The sequence below is a fragment of the Bacillus rossius genome, chromosome 3, assembly GCF_032445375.1.
Source record: "Bacillus rossius redtenbacheri isolate Brsri chromosome 3, Brsri_v3, whole genome shotgun sequence".
Taxonomy (NCBI): domain Eukaryota; kingdom Metazoa; phylum Arthropoda; class Insecta; order Phasmatodea; family Bacillidae; genus Bacillus; species Bacillus rossius.
The window spans coordinates 40,311,424-40,335,926 of NC_086332.1; the positions used below are offsets into that span (position 1 = coordinate 40,311,424).

Consider the following 24,503-nt stretch of genomic DNA (forward strand, 5'->3'; position numbering starts at 1 on the left):
GAGCGTACGATAAATACTGTGCGTGTACGAGTAATTTGGGATAAAGAACGATGTACGAGGGATAATACACCTTACAAACTTGTACGATTGTTATGGCTACGAGAGTAGTAGTAGCATGTGTTTCATTTTGTTGCTTGTTTTGTGATAATGTTAATGCTGATGTTTCTATGCATGAGAAGATTCCACATAATATTAGTACATTAATGGCCGATCTGTTTACCGAAACTTCTACGTTTCAAAACAGAATCGGTACAAGTTATGGCTAAGCGAATGTGAAGCTGTAGAGAATTTTCCGCAGTTGAAGATAATCAAACTTTCATTGAAAGCTGTAAAATAGTCATTGGCGGACCGGGCTCTTGTTTGGTAGGAGGGGGGAGGGGTGACATGAGTGTTTCGAATTGTACATATTACCGCCCGACTAAATTGCAAGTCCTAAATTTCGTTTTAAAATATCCCCTTAAAATGCTGTTTAAGCGCGTTCCCGACGTTTTAAAAATTCGTTATAAAAAAATTGTTTGTCTGTAAAGTCGGTTTACGGAAGATAGTTTAACGTGACAACGTCATAACAAAACATTGATGAAATGATTGCATACTTTTATGAATAAAATTGAATCATTTTTATTTTAATAATAAAAGAATAAATACTTGAAATTATACTAGTAATCAGATTTTTAAAATGCAAGAATAATTAACCTTTATTGCCGAAATTGTTATTGTAGTAAGCAATGAAAACCACATTAACTTTTCACTTCACTTTATAAACAGTCGACGAAACCGTTCACGTGTAGATGACTTGTAATTAATTTTAAAAACTGGCGTTTAGGTATAAAGTTTAAATATAATTATGAAAAAGTTTTCATATAAATAAATTGTTATCAAATATCTATCATCAATTATATAAATCACCATAATTTTTTAGTCAATTGTAACATTAACTATTATTACTGCACTCGCCGACAGCGTAACGGAACAATGAGCGTAACGGGACACAGCGCAACGGAACACAGCGTAACGGAACAATGTGCGTAACGGGACAATTTTTCGTGCGTGCAGCCGGCGTTCATCGATTTATTAGACGTGAACGTTTGTATTCTGTTAATTTGTGCGTTAGATGTGATAGTAAGAGCGAATATATCTGGCCGTTGCCTACGTTATTATTCATAGCCCAGGAATTTTAGTGTTTTACCTGAAAAAAATTAAAGTAGTTTTGAAATTTGGCACAAACGTTCCTTTTGGTGTTAAAAATTTATCCTAAAAAGTCCCCTTCTCTCAGATGCCGGCTTCATCCTTTTTTAAGGCAATAAGGGCGTAAGTGTTGAAATTTGCATATCACGACTGTTGCACGAAAAATATTCATTATAATATATCAAAATTTGGCCAAACTTTTAAAGTTAAGGGCCCTTAGTCCTTAATCATTCGTTTTTATTACTTTATACACTGCAAAAATTATCTTATAACCTAATTTATACTCAACTAATGGAAGTAAAAAGTATCACTGCTCTATACAATCACCCGTTACATCAAATCCACCACTGATAGGCATAAATATACCTTTATAAATGTTTTCCGTTATTTTATTAGCTTTAAATTGGTGGGTCAAACATGTGTATGCGATAATAATTGACTGACATATTAAGGATTACAAGGAACTACTGCACAACAATGGGTTTTTGAGGAATTTAGGTTAATATTGACTATGGCATTTTACCAGAAATAAAAATAATGTAGATTTTAAATTTGGCACAGACGTTCCTTTGGGTGTTAAAAATGTATCCTAAAAATTCCCCATCTCTAAGATGCCGGTTACATACCTTTTTAAGAAAATAAGGGCGTAAGTGCCGAAATATGCATATCACGACTGTTGCGCGAAAAATATTTATTCAGTTGTATCGTAACTTGTACATATAAGATGTGAAGTAAAAGGCACTTAGTTATTTAAAATCCATTATTGTTGCATAATACTTAGCAAAAAAATGAAACCTGATCTAAAATCAATTAATGGAAGTACACAATAAAAAAATAACTAGTCCATTAAAGGTCCTCTTCATCAGAACCATCATTGATAACAACATTAGTTCATGTTGCCCCACGACATGTGGGATACATAATACCACACTGCAGTCCAGCCCACACACACTCGCATTTGTAGCTGCATTCACTTTTACAGTTAGTGATATCAAATTCAGGAGCTGTTCTGGAGCTAGAGGAAGGGATGTTGTTATAGGAACAAGTGTGCCACTCACACTTTTCCATCCCCACTCAACAGAATCTAATGAATGGCCCAGCCACTCTTGCACCTGTAGGTAAACCCGAAGAGAATGCTGTTCTCATGCGGCACTGGTTGGTGAAAGAGAGGCTAGCTGGAAAGAAGCACTAACAGGCATCTTTGCTATCTTGCAAGTATACATATATACTCTCATTTCATCCAAAGTGGAATTGTTATCATGTCCTTGATACATTGCAATTGCAAACTTTTCTCCAGCTGCAATAACGATCTTCTTGTTCGCATGTGGACATGTAAAAACATGTACTGTTCTCCGAATGGAAACATCGTTCTTGATTATGTTCCATGCTTGCTTCTTTCCCTTACCGAAGTAAGCACGGGTTGTATCTGATCCGGTCATAGCATGACAAAACAAAATATAGTTTTTCATTTCACCAATGTCCTGCTGAATAGCTGATATACTACTGTAAATCTTTCGTGTTGTCTTGCTTGAGGGTGGATGGACAGTTTCAATGTGTGCATCTTCTTCTGACCTCGCAGTCAACATCGCAAGGATGTCTGTATCAGTAGCTATTACTTTTACACAACAGCTTGTTGAATACTGAAGAGCAATAGCTGCTATAGTGGTATCAGCATCTCCTGAGTACTGAATGGCGTGATGACCTGAAGCTCGAAAATAATAATATATATCCATATTTCGGCACTTACGCCCTTATTGCCTTAAAAAAGTATGAAGCCGGCATCTGAGAGATGGGGACTTTTTAGGATAAATTTTTAACACCCAAAGGAACGTCTGTGCCAAATTTCAAAACTACATTATTATTTTTTAGGTTTGCTCGATTTTCCCCCAAAAATGCCTGGGCTATCAAGGCCGGGAAGGAGAGGATGTAAAACGCGAGACGATTCAGTTCCAGAGATCGCCGCTAGGTAGCTCCAGGGTTGTTAGACGTACCATTTGCATGGTACTTATACCATAATTGGACCTAGTGTACCATGTACCATGGCGAGGTCGTCATGGTACGCAAATGTACCATATTCTGACTATCCATCAGGTTTCTGGCGATTTTTGTTGTATGTTATATTCGCCATATATCGGCTTCCTTGTAGATAAAATGTGCCCAGTGTATATTCTAATTTCGTACTGTCGCCTGTTCACACGCCTGCTTACTTATCTGTAATATAATACTCCAACTGGGCTGACGGGACTGTCAGATCAGGGGCGCAACAACAGGGGGGGGGGGGCAAGGGTATTTTGCCCCCCCCCCCCCCCTTTGAAACCTTGAAGTGGGGGCAAACGGGGGCAAAGAAAGTGCTGTGTAATCAATGTTTAGATAATAAAACTGCTTAAATAGCACCATTTTCCACCTTGAAATACAAATTTTCCCGGGGGAGGACCCCCGGACCCCCCGCTTCAATAGGGGGGATCGATGATTCTTTATAAAAAGGTATATTGCCCCCCCTTTGGAAATTTAGTTGTTGCGCCCCTGTGTCAGATCATATGACGGCAGTTCCCACGTTGCTCAAATCTTAAAGGGAAGGGGGAAGGAAACGCGGGAAAGCTTATCACACTGAACATGAAACGAATTCAGTACATTGTTGATTGTTTTCAGTAGTTAGTTACCTCGCCTCGCCGGTGGAGTGATATCTGTTCCGTAATAATATTTTATAAAGTCGGAATCATCGGAATTATACATCAAAAGTTTATATTGCTAGCTGCCTTTTTAGTGTTGTTTTTAGAGACTAGAGGTAGTGTGTGCTAACATAATGAGTTCATGTGGAGAAGATAGTGATGATCCTGGAGTACATTCTCCTGTTAAGAAAAAATGTGCTCTCAAAAGTGATAAAAAAAAGTGTTCAGAAATATCGTCGGGAATGGGAAAAATTGGATGACATGAAACTGTGGGTGAGTCCAGTCCTGGGAGACTGTTTTAAAGCGAAATGTAAAATTTGTAATGTTGAAATGAAAGCTGACATATCTGTGTTAAAACTGCATGGAAACTCGGGCAAACATTCAAAATCTATGAAGGATGCGAACATGAAATCAGTAAACTGTATGAGTTTTTTCTTAAACCAGAGTAAATCTGTTACACCTCATCAAAACCAGGTAAAAGAAGCAGAAATAAGGATTGCAGAATATTTTGCTGCTCACAATACTCATTTCTCTGCGATGGATCATTTAGTAGAAGTTATGAAACTGAATTTCCCTGACTCTAAAATAGCCCAAGGCATGCTCATGAAAAGAAATAAGGCTACTGCTGTTGTGAAAAATGTTATTGGTGCTACACATAAACACGAACTTTCAGAAAAGTTGAAGCTGGTAAAGTTTTCTATTTTGACAGACGAATCAACTGATATAGGTGCTACAAAAACTTCATGTGTTGTGGTGCGTTTTTATGATTCGTTTATTGGGCGAGTGGTAAGCCAGTTTTGGGATCTCGCAGAAATGTTTCCATCTTGTGATGCAGCCTCTGCTGAGCAAGGAGCAACAGGACAAATCTGTACGAGATCATAATGAAATCTTTTTCTGATTATTGCATTCCAAATGAAAAAAAAATCGGTTTTGGATCAGATTCTGCTTCAACAATGGTTGGCGAACATGATTCGGTGGCAAGTCGTTTGAAAAAATCTTGTCCGGGGATCATTGTAATGAAATGTGTTTGCCACTCTCTTCATCGGTGTGCAAGTGAAGCATGTGAATGTCTGCCACGTAGATGTGAAGATCTCGCAAGGAATATATACAACTACATGAAATGCAGTGCAAAACGGCAATCTCAACTTTCAGAGTTCCAAAAATTTATGGAAATCAAGGTGCAAAAGTTATTACACCCTGCACAAACTAGATGGCTGTCTTTGTTTGCTGTAGTGGAGAGGGTAATAGAACAATGGGATGTATTGCTTTTATTTTTTTCAGATAAGTGGCAAGAAGACCGTACCATTTCTGCCGAAGAAATATTCGATGCTCTCCGGGACCCATTCATGAAATTGTTTTATCTTTTCCTGAAGTGGGTACTTCCAAAGTTTGTTTCAGTGAATAAGTACTTCCAGTCTGAAAAAGTACTACTTACTGTTATAAAAGAGAAGATGGCAAGTTCCTACCGGGAATTACTTTGTGCATATATGGAACAAGACTATGTGGCACACACACCTCTGTGGTCTATCTGTCCGGAGTCTGAACAGCGTTTTTGGCAACTTCAAAACATCTATCTTGGTGTAGGTGTGATGACAGAAATAAATAAGCAAAGTGTTCAAGATAGGCCCGATCTGATCTAAAACTTACGGACGAAATGTCGAGACTTCCTCATGAAAGGGTGTCAAGGAATAAAACGACGATTTGATTTTGTAGATCCCATGTATGATTCCATTTCTGTATTGCACACAAAGAAAGCTTTGTCGCAGAAGGAACGCATTACAACTCCATATCTTCTGGATCTTGCAAACCAAGTAAAGAGATCAAAGCCTGTGGAGATGTGCGAAATGCAACAAATTGATGATGAATGGAGGCGCCTACCATTCAAAACTTTAGCAGATGATATCGCTAAAGAGGAAGAACCTGACAAGTTCTGGGATAATTTGCTGAAATTCAAGAATGAACATGAGAATGTTTTGTATACAGCATTGCCTAATTTTACTCTCATGGTATTATCTCTTCCCCACTCGAATGCTGATTGTAAGCGCATATTTAGTAAGATAAATCTCATCAAGACCAAGACCGGGACGGGAATTGACTTCTAATAGAGACTGTTAATGGAATTGTGCTAGCATCACAGTGTGTGAAAGAAAAAACTGGTGCTTGCTGCAGTTATTTCCAGCCATCTGACGATATGTTGAAGAGAATGACAGCAACACACCTGTATCCCGAATCTGATTCCAAGGAACATCCTACATACGATAACACACCAACTGTCACAGACATATTTTCTTTTAATTCTGATAGTGAATAATCATTGTGCCAGTGTTTCAGTGCCAAACGTTCGTAATTTTGTGATTTTAAAAGCATGAGCTAATTTACACATATATATTTATACCATTTATAGGTTTTTTATATCATTAGTGTAAAATTCAATCATGTCTTGAGCAATGAAAACTCAAAATTTTGATATTAGACATTTTTATGTACCATATTTTTTTTGCCAATGTACCATAATTTTGAATGCGCAGTACCATTACAGAAGCACTGTCTATGTAACATCACTTTGTTCTAGGCAATAGATACAGTTAAAATTTTCTTCTGCAACCCGTACCAAGTACCCAGCAATCATAGCTAAGGACGCGATTTGCAGCGTTACTGGAGTTTCTGCAAAACACAAAAACCAAAACAACGTGAAATTACGTAACTCACTAATTTAAGGCTCGGCATCACATAAATTTTAATGTTCCATTATTGTCTTCAAAATTATATATACATTATAGACCTCATAAATCGCTCGACTTTTGGATATTTTCCATGTAGGGCAGGAATGTATCTAGCAACCAAGACAGTCTGTCATTGTCAGATTCTGTGAACACTAGTTTGTCGGTGTTTCTTGACATATATATGCCTGCTTTGTGTTACAAACATCGTGAATATCGTGCCATTTTCTGACATATTTCCTGCCTCAGATGCTCAGTTATCTTTGGATTTAGAAATAGTTCACTTTGTTCACACGAAACACACTAATTTTAGTTTTATTTAAAAAAAAAAAAAAAAAAAAAAAAAAGATAATGAACCCCGTGGTTTGCTGCATTTTTAAACAACTAAAAGTTTTTTTTTTTAATTAAGACTATGCACTTCTACATGCGCTCCTATTGCAATCCGCAGAATTTAAAAATGATACTGGATCCCAGCCATTTGCCATCCACGATATTCTCCTCTAGAGATGAGTAATACCACGTACACGTGAAGCATAACCCCACATGTCACACTGTATGTCACACGTTGATGAGTCGAAGCTTATGAATAAAAAAAAACTTACTTCTTTGGGTGTAACTTTGAGCTAAACATTTAATACTAAAAATCCACCTTAAGTGATTCACTTTAAGAAAATTATATAATTTGTTTAATGTTTATTGTTTATGATACTAAATAAAAGCAAGTTATTTGTATTTTAAACGTACGTCAAACGCCGTTTCTCTGTGGAAACAGCAGACAATGTTTACACTTTACTCGTGTTTATAGAAATTGCACGTTTATATGAATTTATGATTGCGGGGAAATTGGCCGTTGCGAGCAACAGGCGGACTGTGTCGGCACCCGCTGGGCTGGACACGATGGACAGCAACATGGACCTCGCGAGCGACGGAGCCACCGAGGCTCGAGCAGCCAAGTCCAGGCGATACATACCGGAGCTGTGGCGGGAGTACCCGGAGCTGGGTCGCAGTGATACCACCTTGCACCCCAGTTACACCAACCTGGCGCTACCGTAGTGAGTACCTGCACATTCGCAGTGTCCTCCAACCAACAGGCCAGCACCACTTGGACCGGCTACAGCAACAGGTTTGACCGTGATGTGTCTAGGTCGCTTGTAAACACTGTATTATGATCAAGTAAGGATTTAATATTTGGACTAAATTAAAAAAAAGCACACTAAACCCTGAAATATCGCAAAGTCGTAAGACGTGGGTTATTTTTATTGTATAAACGACATGTATTATAATTAAAACTTTAAAATAAATGTATAAATATTTTTAAAATTTTGGGAATACAGATACGTAAAGGAAAGCCCGATTAATTAAGTATGGTTTCATTTATTAACCAATAATCACGCTCTTTTTTAAATTACAACAATCTAAATGTTGTTTACTCTTTTTTTTTTTACTCTTCCCACTGGAGCTTGGCTCGACAGTGGCTATCTTTGCAGTTCGTCTCTTAACGCTTCGCACACTTCACTCGTCCACCGCGCACACAACACCGTCCCGGATGCTCTGGTCTTCGCACACTGAGCACGAAGCTCGCCGCTTCACGCCCGCTATCGCTTGCCAAGGGGTCACTCGCCCTCTCCACCTCACTGCCCTCGCGGGTCATCCCCCGAACTTATACACCTCTCAGCCCCGCTTTGGAAAGGTCCCGCAGCCCTTCGACGTGTCGCGTCATCACAATCCCCGGCTTAACACTCGAAGCTCCGAGAACAGTGGCGTCCTAGTTACGCCACTTCGCGCAGACGGGGCTCTGGAAACGAGCCAAACCTTCGAGAGACAGGGAGAGAGGTGCCGCTCCTGGTCGGATTACCGCAGAGGGACGGGCGCTACCTGCATCGCACCTCTCCCGCTGGCCGGCCTCATCACTAGTGTTCTCGTAACAATACTCCAAGTTATCAGCCTGCATCCAAGGGCAGCAGAAACTGATATCATCATTAATCACTGCAAAGACTAGAGTAACAAAAGATCATAGAAATAGTTAACTTGTTAGCACCAAAAGGTAGCGAGACTGAGAAAAAGAGATAAATCAAGAGGAGAAGTGTGAGGGTGCATAAATAAGTGCAACAGCGTAGTTCTTGAATTAAAACAACTTTCGTGCGCTTCATCATTCTTCGCCTAATCTAAACGCTCACTCATTTTTGTAGGTTTTGTAAAACATTATCCCAAAGTATTTATCATTGCTAGCAATCACGTGTAACCTCGTGAAAGGACGAGAGGAGAATTGCGCTCACCGACAAGGTAAACAGACAACTTATCGCTACTGTCTAAAACTCGATGTACACAGTGGCACAGCACGCGCCCGCTATATGTGGCTCTAAATCAATCAGGAAGGAAATCATTTATTCAATGAGAGCGCAGTAAGGCAAAAGGCTTGTAGAATATTAAAAACAAGTAATAAATACATAGAAGAATTGGCAGTAAAAATTTAATGGCCGTGCAAAGGCACGGCCATCTTTGGCGCATTTTGTTCACTGTTGTGATTAGCCGCCCGTCTACAGTGCAGAGGAAATAGCTATGGTTGGCAGCACTGTGTTGCAGCTTCGCGGTGTGCGCGCAGAGGTACAACAAGAGCTACGAGGACTACCAGCGCCTGCTGCGGCGCTCGGTCGACACCACGGCGAGTCTGCAGAGGAGGGCGCTGGACGGGGTGAGAGTGCAGGCCATCTTCAGCGCGCCAGGGCCGCAGCTGCCCCAGTTCCGAGACCCCTTCACGCCTCCAGAGCGCAGGAGACTCGACGAGTTGCTGCGGGAACCATGACGCCTCGCCCCTCGCCCCTCACTCTGCCCCGCCATTCTGGTCGCGCAGCAAACCGGAGTGCGAGTGGTTTTTATATTCTTTCAGTTTCTTTTCTTTTAAAAATGTTACAATTGGCTACGTATTTTTACGAATTTTATTCTGTAGTGAGAAATTAAATTGGTCGCGCGCACCATATACATTTTAGTCGACAAACCTCGGCTGCAGGTTAATCACGAAAAAAATTTAAAAAATACTTCGTAAACATTTCTACGACTAATGTCCTACGACTAATGTATACGCCCGTTAAGTTGTAGGTGTGTGTGTGTGTGTATATATATATATATATATATATATATATATATATATATATATATATATATATACACACACAAATATATTTTCATTGAGTTAGTAAAATGTATGGAAATTTTACCGCAAATTATTTAAATTATATAGTTATACGGCAGCAACAATGTTTGCGTTGTTGGTAGGAATTTGTTAGTTTAAACATTAGCTTAACGCACAGTTTACCATCTTAGGTACTGTTTCTTTTATTTGCGATGAAAGGTTGTTCAGATTCAACTTCCAGCGTGTACACAGTTTTGTGAAGCTCTTCAGACCATAAGTCGTGTGTGTTTTCAACTTATTTTTTTCTTGGTTAACCTGGAGCTGAAGTTTGTTGGTCAAATTATAACCCACCATTAATGTCTCTTAATTATTGCTGAGTGGAATAATGCTGCGATAGTAATATTTCAATTACTCATGGTGATCTTTATTCATAAACGTGTTATATAAGATCCTGGCATTAATATTTCCCATGCATAATTTACATGGAAAAGTGGTCTCTGAACAAAGTTTTATAAAGTCACTACTTTCATGTCACTCTGATGTAATAAAACTACTTTTTTTTATTTGAGGCATTAGATATATGAATTTCTGTACCCTGGTATTTTAAAACGTCAAGCGATTTCGTTTTTAAAATGCTGATAAGATCACACAAATAAGTGCTAGTGCACAAGCGCATGTTAAATAAAATGAACGATAACAAACTTCAAAAAGGTTTTTATTTGAAAAGCTTTCTCGATCCCTTAGTAGAGTAACAGACAAGAAAAAAAATTAACCAACGTAAACTTTAACACCACCCCTTCCTCGTCAAAGTAATTTTATTAATATAAATATGAACAAATAAACAGGGACATTAAGTATTGAACTTTAAAGCCTCCCCATTGTATTTCCTTTAATTATTTTGATAAACAAGTCCGGTGTTAATCTAGGATTTTTTGCATAGCTTTTTATTGTATTTGACGAAGAACTATTCACCGAGTGATCTTATAGCTACGAATTGTGATGACCGACTAAAACACATTATATTTGAGGACCACAAGACGTTCACCACGAAGTGTCGGTTCAGTTCCTTGAAGTGATAGTGAGAACGTTTCTTCCTCCCTTCTCTATGGACTAAGTTTTACCGCTCCGTTTACCAAAGACAATTAAGCACAATAACTGGTTTGAGGCACAAGCAGATTTTACTGCAGCAAGCACCATCACCGACAGCTCAATCTGTAAACTCGCACTGCCGACCAAGGACATATCCACCTTTCCTTATGACACCGAGTCATGAGGTGTCACGCGCACATTACATGCACGCACAGTTTGCTAGAAAAGCGTACGATGTCTTCATATTCAAATGCTTTTTCGAAAATTTCCGCAGTGACGATAACAAACAAAGTTTCTTATAACAACAGAATATAATTTCTTAAACAGTCAGAAATCAAGATGTTCATTGCAGTTGTAGGTAAATTATTAATTGCATTTTCATAATGTTTGGCATCAATTACCTTTATTAAATCTATACCTCATTTAGTCATCAATAAATTGTAACTGTGTTTATGTGCCTCTGCACAATATTATGAAATAAGCATTTTTTGCCTGATGACAGGAACATATATCAGTTATTCCCGAAACGCCGCAATTGTTTTGTCATAGGAAACCTACAGTGTTCGTCCAAGCTGTAGTCATTGCATTTATTTTTATCGCTGAATACGTCTGTACGTCGCTGTTTTTTCCAGGGTTGCTGTCTTTCCGTATTTACTGTTCTTGTTGCCACTGTCTCGTCTTTCTCAGCCCCCTGTGTTCGTCTATGCTGTAATTATTTTTCTGACTAATTTCTTTCCAATGGAACTTTCCTAGCTGCCTAGGAATGTAACGTTCGATATCATCTTGTTCTGCGGGTCTTTATGTATCCATTTTTGCTGTCGATTCTTGAGTTGTTTTTTTTACGACAGCCAGTATTAATTAGCAATGGTATATGTTCATAAATTTATTTTGAATCATTCTTCCCCATTGTAAGAATAATTCAAAGGTAGGACAGGTTTAAGCTAAGACTGCTGGTTTGAATGTAACGTGAAAAGATAGGGTTTGTAGAATCCGACTGCGCATGGCCATGCTCCATGAAGCTTGCTCCGGTACAGTGGTCCTGTCACTGATGAGTGTCGCACTGTTTCCCCACGAGACAGCGCTGAAGCTCGTCTCGTCGGGTTCTGTATTCGTATGCCATTATCTTCACCGAGGACCATTTATTCGGACGTTTTACTAAGCAACCGTTACATTTTTTTGGCCAGATATCCTTCGTATTATATGCTATTTTTAAGAGTCAGGTAAAATATTTGCCTGACTAATCTCAGCGTGGACAATCACTAGGAATTATTTTCCTGGGTTTCCAAAGCCGGGTGACGCAGGTAAAATATCGTATGTATTCTCGTTTCGGAAAAACTTCTTCAATACAATCCGAAATTAGAAATTATATATATATATATGTAAGTGAGTCTTTCAGTACTCGCCAGTGATGTGTAAACATCTAACCTTAGTAACGAGCAAATTTTTGTCTCCTTACGTTGTTCATGTTACAAATAAACTTATAATACAAAGATCGGACACAAAATTTGACGTAAAATTCTTTAAAAAAAGGGGGGGGGGGTTGTCTGTAAAGTCGGTTTACGGATGATAATTTTACGTGATAACGTCATAAGGAAACATTGATGAAAAATTGCATACTTTTATGAATTGGTGTTAACTTTAAAAGATTTGTGCATTGGGAGTGCATGACTTGATGTAAGTTTTTGGTCATACGCCATTGCTAAGAACATTTTTCTGTTGAAGAAAAACTAATAAATAAAATAAATAAAAATACCCAAAAAAGACAAAAAACACACAAAATTAAGCAAATAATTGCTGTTGTCAACAAGGATATGAACACCACAAAATATTCCGAAACAGGAATATTTTGTGGTGTTAATATCCTTGTTGACAACAGCAATTATTTGCTTAATTTTGTGTGTTTTTTTGTCTTTTTTGGGTATTTTTATTTATTTATTTTATTTATTAGTTTTTCTTCAACAGAAAAAGTTCTTAGCAACGGCGTATGTCCAAAAACATCAAGTTTATGAATTGAATTGAATTATTATCACTGAATTATCATTATTTTGTATAATACAAAGAAGGAGTTAATTGAAAATTACATTTTTTTCATTGAATACTAAATAAAAACAGTTGACTTTTTATACGATCGTTTATATGATATATAATAATATTTTTTAGTCAAAATTGTAACATAACCTATTATTACTGGACTCGCCGACCGATGATACTTTTTTTTAATAATCAAAGAACAAATATATGAGGTTGTATCGCTAATCAAATTCTTAAAATGCAAGAATTAATTACCTTTTTTTGCCGCAATTGTTGTTGTAATAAACAATGGAAACCACATTAACTTTTCACTTCACTTTATAAACAGTTGACAAAACAGTTCACGTGTAGGTTGTGTGCTGCCGCTGTCTCTCTTCTACTCGGACGCATTGGCCGATGGAGTGGAAGAGAGATTGATGCGTCACGAGCCGATCGTGCCTCTCTATCGCTTGTTCCGCGCTCTCGCTTGCACGCTCGGCTCAGGCTGAACGTGACAATGAGTCATGCTTTTTCGTGCGTGCAGCCGGCGTTCATCGATTTATAAGACGTTAACACGTCCAAAAACTGATAAATAAAATAGTCGCTTTTAAAAAACTAAACAACTTTCTGGATGTGAATCACACACACCTTCTGCGTCCGCCGCTAGGATTCGCTACCTGTATTAAACGTTTCTTGCCACCATCACGCGCAGATAGCAACACGAAACGACGGAAATATTAAACTAATAGAAACGGCTCCTATGAAAGCGAAATAGACTTGAAAAAAAACCTAAACTCCGGCATTGGAGCTGATTTTTGACATGGAATATTATTGATATAGTGCCCATCTTGTTAAAATTCACTAAACTGTTAATACGTAATATAGAGTTTCCGCAAACGTTTGAAGTTATAGTTAGTAGGAGGAGCATAAGGATACTGGGACCGATGTAAACATTGAAATGTAAACACCGGCCCCAGTACCCCCATGGGCGCCGCCATCTTGTCACGTGGGCGCCGCCATCTTGTCACGTGGGGACCACCATTGTTGTTGACATCGGTTACCAGGGCGCACCACAGTCTGCTGGAGACCGCCATCTTAGTTCAGCCTTTAGTTACCGGAACGCACCACCATCGCTCCGAAGGCGGGAATTATATACAAAAAAACCTGGGCGCTGGGTGGATTCGATCCCGGGCACGCACCATCATCATGGTCAGGAGGCGAACGCCTTGACCACTAGACCACGGGACCATATGAAGTATGGGGAATAAAATAATGAACATATGCTTTAAAGAAGCTATGCTTAAAAGAAGCTATGTCTTTAAATTCCGAAAAAAAATGCTTAAATCACGAAAAAAATATATATATGTCTATAAAACCGCCCCCCACCCCCACCACTCCACAACCACCATATTGTTTAAAAAAATATGCTTAACCCGCCATGTTGTATTCGAAAATAAATAAAATACCGCTAAGTTTAAATTACGAAAAACAAATATGTCTATAAACCCACACCCACCTCCACCCAAGTATGCCTAAAAGAAACCCCCGCCATACTAGCTATGCCTAAACCGCTATGCTTAAAATACCTGCCATAATGTATGCTTAAACCGCCATGTTTAAATGACAAAAAATATGTTTAAAAGCCCCGCCACTCCACAACCGCCGCCATGTGGTATGCTTAAATAATGCAACCATACTAGCTATGCCTATAAACCCCCACCACTCCACAACCGCCATGTTGTTAAATTTCGAAAGAAAAAAAATAAGCTTAAATAATACAGTCATTCTAGCTATGTCTACCCCACCCCCACCACCAGTATGCTTAAAACAAACACCACCATAATAGCTATGACGAAATACCCGGAGCAACATAACCTCAAAAATGGCACCATACTATGTCTACTACACTCCCACCACCATGCTTAAAGGCCCCACCATATTAGCTATGACTAAAACAAACATAACCTCAAAAATCCCGCGCAGAGAGAGCGAGATGGTGCCTGCTGGAGCGTCACTCGTAAACTGCGCAATTATAATCCCCACATCATATTATAAGCATAATAATGTCTTTAAAAACAACAGTGTGTGTGCAACACGCCAAGTAAAAAGCATAGTTACTATTACGTCGAGTAAAATAAGCATAGTTAAAATATATAATATTGCGTAAACAACGTGTTAAGCATATTTAAATTTAATAATACTTTTACAGGCCAATGTGTTAAGCAATAAAAACGCTGTGCTGGAAACCTCGCTCGTGCGACCAGGAACGTGTTTACCTGCTGGGTGAGAGTGAAAGTGTTTACCACAGAGAAACAAGGTCAGGCTATCGCTGCGTACTGGAAAGGAGCAAGCACAAGGAATATACAGAGGTGGAAAAAGAAACCACCATATGTAAATTTCGAAAAATAAATAAAATTCCGCCATGATGTATGCTTAAAGCAAACACCCATCCCAAGTATGCCTAAAAGAAACCCCACGCCATTATGCTTAACCGCTATATGTAATTTCCAACCGCCATGTTTAATTTCCAGTATGCTTAAAAGCCCCACCCGCCATATTAGCTATGACTAAATAAACATAACCTCAAAACCCCGCGCAGAGAGAGCGAGATGTTGTCCGCTGGAGCGTCACTCGTAAACTGAGCAAGTATAATCCCCACATCATAATATAAGCATAATAATATCTTTTAAAATAACACTGTGTGTGGAAATGCTTTAAGTAATAAGCATAGTTAAAACATATAATATTGTGCAAACAATGTGTTAAGTAATAAGCATAGGTAAAATTTATAATATTATAAATATAGAAAATAAGCAAAGTTAAATTTTATAATATTGTACAAACATTGTGTAGTAATTAGCTCTCGGCCAATGTGTTAAGCATTAATGTACGTCGAGTACAAACACCGTGCTGGAAGCCTCGCTCGTGCGCCGGCGAGCATGAATGTATTAAGCATAGTTAGGACCCCTACAGGTAACACGAAGCGTTCAGTAATTAAAAAATAATATGTAGATGCGACACGATCGACAGAAATAAACCAAATAGTGTGAAGCGACATGTACCAGCGTAAATATAATCCCCACATCATATTATAAGCATAATAATACCTTTTAATTAATAACAGAAGCCCACTCACGAATATGCTTTAAGTAACAAGCATAGTTAAAATTTATAATATTAGGAAAACAGAAAATAAGCATAGTTAGGACCCCTACAGTTAACACGTAGCGTTAAGTAATTAAAAATAAAACGTAGATGCCGCACGATCGCCAGAAACAAATTACATATGTTACCGAGGCAATAATAAAAAAAATAATAAACTGTAGGCGCCACCCCCACTCCTAGTATGCTTAAGCGCACAAATTACGTATGTTACCGAGGTAATAATAAAAAAAATAATAAACTATAGGCGCCACCCCACTCCTAGTATGCTTAATCGCAATGTTTAATTTCGAAAATAACCAGCCATGTTTCAGTATGCTTAAAAGCCCCACCATACTAGCTAAGACTAAATGGAGTGCCACATACACACACCGCCATCTTTAATGTCAGCGAGAAACGTAACGTAAAATATGCTTGAAGTAATAAGCATAGTTAAAGTTATAATATTGTAAATACATAAAAATAAGCATAGTTAAAAAAAAACGTAGATCACCATTTAATAGTACTGTACCAGATAACATATGCCATAGCGATAGCAGGAATAAGCATAGTTATGACCCCTGCGGTTAACACGTAGCGTTCAGTAATAAAAAAACAAAATGTAGCTGCGGCACAAACGCCAGAAATAAACCATATAGGCATAGTTAAAATAAATTACGCAAAGTTAAAATAAAAACAGTTCTAACCATCCAAATAACGCTCTGCAACATGCACCAATAAGCATACATAAAAAAAAACACACCAGAACGCATCCCGCCCACCCCGGCGACTTGTAACAAATAAATATAAATAAAAGTTGTGTAGGGGAGCTGTAAGCCTGTTCGCGCACCGCAAATAAGCATACATAAAGGAAAAACTCACCGGAATGCACCCAGTCCAACACTGTGATGTGTAATTAAAAAATAAAAACGCAGACGAAAAGATATATTAAAAAATAGTAACACCTATATACGCCGTGTGGAACCGACAGCGTTTAACGATAAGTAAATTTATAAAATATATTACAAAGCGGGAGCGCACGTCTGTACTCCGTAGACGCACTCTGAAAACTGTTGACAAAGTCTCGTGCGACGGAAGAGAAAACTGTTTTTCGACCCTGGCCCGCCGCGTGCTATAGTAGCTTGCAGCAGATTTCACGGAACACGCCTAAGCGTGGAACACAATTAAAAATGTACAGCCCAGTGATACATGAAACCACCGAATGCATGTGACAAAAAAATTACCATAAATAACATAAAAAACAAACAATCAAAATACACTCACGAACGCAATACAGCGCAATGCAGATAAAACCGCAGCAGCGAAAACTCCCATGAAATAATAAAATCGCTTATTGAGACAGCATGATGCAAAGAGTAAAAATCCATATACGTAAATAGGAAAAATAAAACAATCAAAACAATCGACAGCAAAAGCAAGAAAGGTAATAAAAATACTAATTCTGTTACACATTGAGGAAATAAACAAGGACGGACCCCCAAATACCACTAGGCTAAACACAACCCATAATAAAATCACAATAAACCAAAACCAGAATTTAAAAAAAAAATCCATCTACGAGAACAATTTAATAAAAATAACACACTCTCCAACACACCAAATGGCATGGCCCGATAAATGACAACACAAATAAATAACAATAACCATAAATACCTACATCCTCAAAATATGTTATTAAGCAACCACCAAAGCCAACATAAGACCTCGCAAACGAACGGCACAACACCAGAGACAAAACACGCTATTCCCATTTGTTAAAAAAACACATACTAGTCCTTAGCGCTAGCCCAGCTAGTATACATTCATTATAGTATTTGTGTAGGCAATAAATAGGAAGTACAAAGCGATATAGCCACAAGACGTTGGTAAATATAGTAATAAAGTGTATGTATAGCCATTAAATAATATACATGCAAGTAAAACGTGTTATACCGTAAACTAAATACCTGCAGGTTTATACAGTCAAACTTTGTAGGAATATAAACATAAGTCGTTTTAACGGTCTGCGTAATACAAATGCTTATCATCAGCTCTGAGTAATTTATCTTTCATATAAGTAAACACAGCATGTTATTCTAATAAACTATGTATCATCATAGTATAAAGACCGCAATATACTGGTAACTCATTTTCAAATAGTCATACCAACATTATTAAACAAACATACAAAAAAAAACATTAAGCGTTATCCATCCTTCCATTTCGCTCATGACATAGAGTGTGGTGTTCTAAATATGGAGTGAAAGAATATTATATGAGTCATGTTGTAAATGCCTATAAGATTATTGTTCACTTCCCATCAAGGCTAGATAAAAAACAATCTCTATATAGTGGTAGAGGAATAACCAGAGACCAACTATAGTCCTCATACCAGTAAATAATAATAATTAAGGATATATCGGGGTACATATAAGAACCTATATAACTACACCCAATAAGCATAGGAAGCTCTGACGTTAATAACAAAACGTAAAATAAAAGGTTACTGGTTCAGTTTTAAATAAAAACTATATTCTACTACTACGCATTCCATTAAGCATAAGTAGGACTATAACCCCATTCCGACGAAACCTGAATAGAACACACCAGTAATGTTTGTGAAAGAACACACGAGGATAACATATTAATAACCACTTAGCCAAAATCGTTTACAGACATAGCAAACACCGCTTCGACGATGGTCCAGGACACGACAGACGCCTCGGCGGACCACTAGTAACTTCCACTTGCCGGAGGGCAGACGGTAATAACACACACGCAGCGTCCTCCGAACACAAGCCTCCAGCAGGATAAAATAATATATTAAAATATGTTTGCCTTGCAAACTATTAATTACGCCACCCATACCTTTAAACCAAGTATCGTGAACGACGAAGCCCGACACGAAATTCAAGTGACAAGGAGTAAAGAAGGAAATAATAATTACATGTGGTGTACGAATACTCAATGCCCACCAACTATGTACTACATACTAGTGCTAATCCATGTATTGCCAGACATAAAATAACCATTTTATTTCTATCTTTACATTAAAATAAATAAGTATTGAAGTAACTGAAGCGTGTACACAAACAAAACTGTATACCCCAACATATATAATCCGTTAATATTATCATAATATAGTTATCATAAATAACAAGTCAACTCGAAAAAACCAAACAACGCCTACAGGCATATTGCAACCTACATCGAAACAACCACTAGATACCCAATCCAAGACTCAAACCCAGACACTTCATAAACCCACAGAGATGGCCAGGAGAAATTACATTCCATATACTACAGATGCTGTACTAAAAAGATACATGTATACCAATGAGAACAGGTGTAACCACCATAACTGAAAGTATTATATAAAAGAAACAATACATGAATACCACAGCTTCAAAAAACACAAAACAGGAGAATGAACTAAAAGAGCAATTTCAAAAGCCTAAACTAAACAGAAAATTAGGTAAATATTGACGTATACACATGAGAGTACAATTAAGTAGAAATATATATTTAAAAAATTACATTACCTAGCATAAGAAAAACGCATTCAGAAAGACCAGACATCAATTCCCCTCGCAAAAAGTTCAATGGTACCCATAATAACATACATGTGAAATAGAAAGAGTTAGACACCGACTTTAAAGAGACAACCACTCGTTAAAGACGTGTGAAAGTTAAAGGACTAAGCTAAATTAATATAATGAAGCGTGCGACAAAAAACGTTTCCTGTACTAAATGTCACATCCCAAATAAATTAAATTCATCATCTAAAAGAAAATACTCTTTGTTCACCTAAACGAAACCAAAGTTCAAAAACACATATGGAAGAGAGATTCCGCATTATAATTAAGTATATTGAAAGGAATTGCGAACTCTAGAGATCCATGGTCTTCGCGCAAATCATTTTAATTATGTATGTTCGCACACAAGTCGAGAAAAATGGATTAGTGTAAGAAATTTGATGTTTGCTCAAGTGCTATGTAGTGACAAGAAACGATAAATACGGAATTATATATATTTAGATACCAACCATACAATTATAACAATTTAAATACGAAACATATAAAAAAATCCTCGGGTATGTCGTATATCTAGAACCATACTGTCACCAGTAGATGCCTGTACACATAATGAAGTAATAATAAAACATCCAGTGGTTACAAACAGAAATATTACAAAAATATGCACTTAACAATGACTTAGGTTATCCAGAAGCATATAGTAATAAATATACAAATAAAAAGCAAACAAAAATACAAATAATATGGAATCACCTCAAAAAAAGTAAACAAAGTTCAGACATTACAAACACAGAAAGCTGAAAAAACGCAAATAGATCAGTAAGAAGAAGCTTCAAAGACCAATTCCCTCGCGGATAAAGGATGATAATCATTACAGTAGCACACATTGTCCCACATATGTATCGAAACACAAGGTTAGATCGTAACACACACACACACACACACACGACTTCCAGGATGTTTCCACCATCATGTTTGGAACCTTTATACTTATTTTTAATCTAAATTTACATTGATTAACAACGAGAACTGTAATATATAAACAACAGCACCGATAGTAGCTAAACACAACACACTTAATAGATTATTCTCCATCACTTTCACAAACCCATCCGTGAAATAAAAAATGAAGCAGCCAAGAAAAAAGTATCGATATAAAGACCTTAAACTCTGCCGTCCACCGCAACCCAGCATGAGTTGCCAGACGTGACCTTCACAGACAAAAGGGGTTGCCAGTGCGCAACCAATATGTAATTATTGTAAAAGTCTCAATTTAAAAAAAAATCAAACATGGACGTTCATACAGGCTAGCTTTTTCATATTTTAAGGGAAAACAGGCCGGAACACAACTTGGTAACATAATATTAGCTATTCCTAAACCTTAAATACACACAATGTAAGAAATCGCACTAGCCAACTTAACACTCATATTCCACAAAATATAAGTTCACCGAGATACAATGACAAACGAATATATACATGAATGATAGATAAGTACTATACAAGACACAAAAATTCAAAACATATTTATCAAAGTACACATTCAATACTAACCCCAATGAAGCAGAAAATTCTATTACACCCCAAGCATTGTATATGAAAGTAAGCACAATTGAACTAGAAAAAAATAAATATAAAAAAAAGCTAGCGAACACAGACAAATATTCATCATAACACCATTGGGTGGAAAGAAGATAGTACCATCAATTTCATCTCTACAGCCACATGCATTAAGAAATACATATACTTTTATTAACCACACATGAATATTTTAGTGTATAATCGGTGTGTAGCAAAATTAGGAGGATAAAATTACAATGTATTTAAAAAATAAATCTAATTACAACTATTAAAAAGTATGTGCGCTAACTCACAAGTGTAAAACCATTAATGAAAACATACAAAACCTCTCTCTCTCTCTCTCTCTCTCTCTCTCTCTCTCTTTGTCTCTCTTATTCGCTCTATATACTGGTTGCGAAATTCCACGATTGATACAATTAACTTAGAGATAACCCCCACACCGATGCATTGTAACGTCAACTACATTCCGTTTTTGAGAGGGAAACGAGAGCAACTCGAGAACACTCGCAGACTCACAGCAACGTCCGCCACATTTACACACAGAACTAACCACTCATACCCACCGGATGGGATACGAACCCCGAGCAAAAGGCAAATACCTCCGCTTAAACACAATAACAAGTGATCTAAATATAGAACGATAGTGCTAACGCGAGCAAACACATTGGTTAAAAACTTTTTAGAGTAATGGAAGCAATACGCTCTTCAATTCTGTGTGTCATCTCTGGAAAATCATTACGTAGCGGCGGCAATTTTTACAACATCTTTTATAAAGAACCCTAAAGGAAAAAAAATCAAAGATAATGATGAAAACAAAAAAAAACTAGTATTTGTCGGTCGATGGTAGTGAAATAATGTTTGAATAAATATATTATTTTTTTACTATAATATGAATCCACGTATAACCATAAGTTTTTTTTTTTGAAAATTAATCAACAAATCAACATAGATTTAAATTAATTAAAATGTTGTAATAATAAATTCTTAAAATAAATTTATTTCATTTAACAAATTAACATATATGTTTCAATTAATTAAAAAAAATAGTTTAATAATACTAATTTTAAAATATATTCATTTTTTTATTATAAAATGACTGCTTTTAACCATTAGTTTTTGATAATTTTCAACAAATAAACATAAATATACAAATAAACATAAATTTAATTATTAAAAAAATTAATTCATAACAATATTCTTAAAAAATTTTTGCGTTCGCCTCCTGACCATGATGATGGTGCGTGCCCGGGATCGAATCCACCCAGCGCCCAGGTTTTTTTGTATACAATTCCCGCCTTCGGAGCGACGGTGGCGCGTTCCGGTAACTAAAGGCTGAACTAAGATGGCGGTCTCCAGCAGACTGTGGTGCGCCCTGGTAACCGATGTCAACAACAATGGTGGTCCCCACGTGACAAGATGGCGGCACCCATGGGGGTACTGGGGCCGGTGTTTACATTTCAATGTTTACATCGGTCCCAGTATCCTTATGCTCCTCCTACTATAGTTCTATGGCATTACTAAAATATTAACCTGAAACATTTTTAATCTTGCGTATTATAACACTGAGTATATATTTCTATTCCTATTTGCTTTTTCTTAAATGACTTAATTCATTCTGTAAATACTTCCTACAAACGAACCTTTAACTCATTGAGCTGATACATTATTATTAGGCTACATAATATTATATTATTAAGTTATTAAAAATAGGTATTTTTTTTCAGATACGAAGATTGATCCAAGTCAAAATTCGTCATTGAGTTTTACAAGCGTGCGCTCTGCCGCTGTACTACCAACCCTATTACGATCAGTGTAATGAAAGTTTTCCTTGATATTTAAAAAATTGTAGTTACTTTGACAATGACTATATTAGTTTACCAAATAAATTCCAGGGTAGTTCCACTATCCTAAAGTTTCAATTGGCACACCAATACGTTTGGTATGATCCCCAATGTTCACAAATTGACTATATACGGGTTAATGTTGCTACACGTGGGTCCACCAACTTGACCACCGTGGTAAATTTCCGTTCATTCAATTTCCTTTCCATTCACGAAATTACTCCTAGCAAATTGCCGTATACCGAGAGCTAAGATGTTCACACACCAAAAATCAAACTCCCAGATTCATAAATATAATTTACGGACTTATTGACGTATTTTGATGTGTTTTTATACTAGGTATCTGTATTGTAAATTTGATCGCATACAACAGTATATCACCTGAGTTGATGTTCTTAGGGATGTTGATATAAGTATGCCGTCGAGAAGGATTGTCAATGGAAAAAGGAGGGAGGGGGGGGGGAATCCTTGATGCCCAGGTCTTGGGTTGTGGGGGGGGGGGGAATCCTTGATGCCCAGGTCTTGGGTTGTGGGGGGGGGGGGGGGGAATCGGTTGAGTATCGAGATTGTTAATACAATTCGTAGGAAACCTCACAATATCAAACTTACTGTTATGGCGACGGTAAAGTTTATGAGTATTTTATGATTAGTTTTTTTGATTGTGTAGTTTAAAAAGCGGTACATTAAATAATAGGGAAAACACCGGGGGGGGGGGGGGGGGCGAAGGGACGAAATATTTGCCTCCTGGCCCATGGTTTCCTTGGTTTCTCTCGACGGCCCTGGTTGGTTTTCAGGCCCCGACTTCAGGTATCCAGCGCTCTGGGCAGGTAATCTTTAGCCGCCCCCTTCCTTTCCACGTTCCAGGTTCTCCCCCAGACATCATCATGTTTTACAAATTCCAGCTTAGTAGCTTATTTATTATCAGTTTTATAACAGCAAATTATGCAACAAAATACTAAGGTTATTTTCTTCAAAGACCCAAGCTTTTCAAAAATTTAAATTTATTAAACGGTTGTTGCAGTTTTATACGGCTATTATAACTAACGCGATAAAACATGATTATACTGTATATTGTTAAACGAGCTTAAAATCTATTTGGTTTAAGGCCTGATATATTTAAGCGCACTGCAATAGTTAGTATAAACATAAAATTTCTCCTGACTCTGTCCATGGCAGTACTCCATGGTAACAAATTTAATGTTTTACAAAAAAAAAAATAGAAACAATAAAACGAAAGAAAAAAAATTAGTTTGCTTTATGCGAAGGTTCTCAAAAGGTTTAGTTCTATTATTTTTTTTTTCGCTCCTCAAATTCTCCCACCCCCCTCGAAGACTGGCGTTCGGGGCAAATGGCCGTTTGGCCCGTTCGCAATTTCGAGGCCTGTTGCTATGTTCCTATGTGCCCTTACACCTGCGGTGGAGCAGGAGGTGTTGCGGGGGGGGGGGGGGGGAATACAGGTTGGGTAATATATCGGGTGTATCTCCGGAGCCAAGGTCGCCCGGGCCAGTCAAGAGCAACATCGCGTCCCCCCCACCCCTCCTCTTGTCGTGGGGGAAGGGGTGGGGGGAGGGGCTCGCCTGTGGTCCTGCCGGGTTACATAA

The 24,503-nt window shown here is 37.6% G+C and overlaps 1 protein-coding gene across 1 annotated transcript; it reads left to right on the forward strand.

Annotated features, from left to right (window-relative positions):
- Positions 1–7,364: 7,364 nt before the first annotated feature.
- LOC134530554 (uncharacterized) lies at positions 7,365–9,498 on the forward strand. The gene is made up of 2 exons (XM_063365480.1): positions 7,365–7,626; positions 9,158–9,498. Exons 1-2 carry the CDS (start codon positions 7,403–7,405, stop codon positions 9,375–9,377), a joined length of 444 nt encoding a protein of 147 aa, XP_063221550.1. The 5' UTR covers positions 7,365–7,402; the 3' UTR covers positions 9,378–9,498.
- The last annotated feature ends 15,005 nt before the right edge of the window (positions 9,499–24,503 follow it).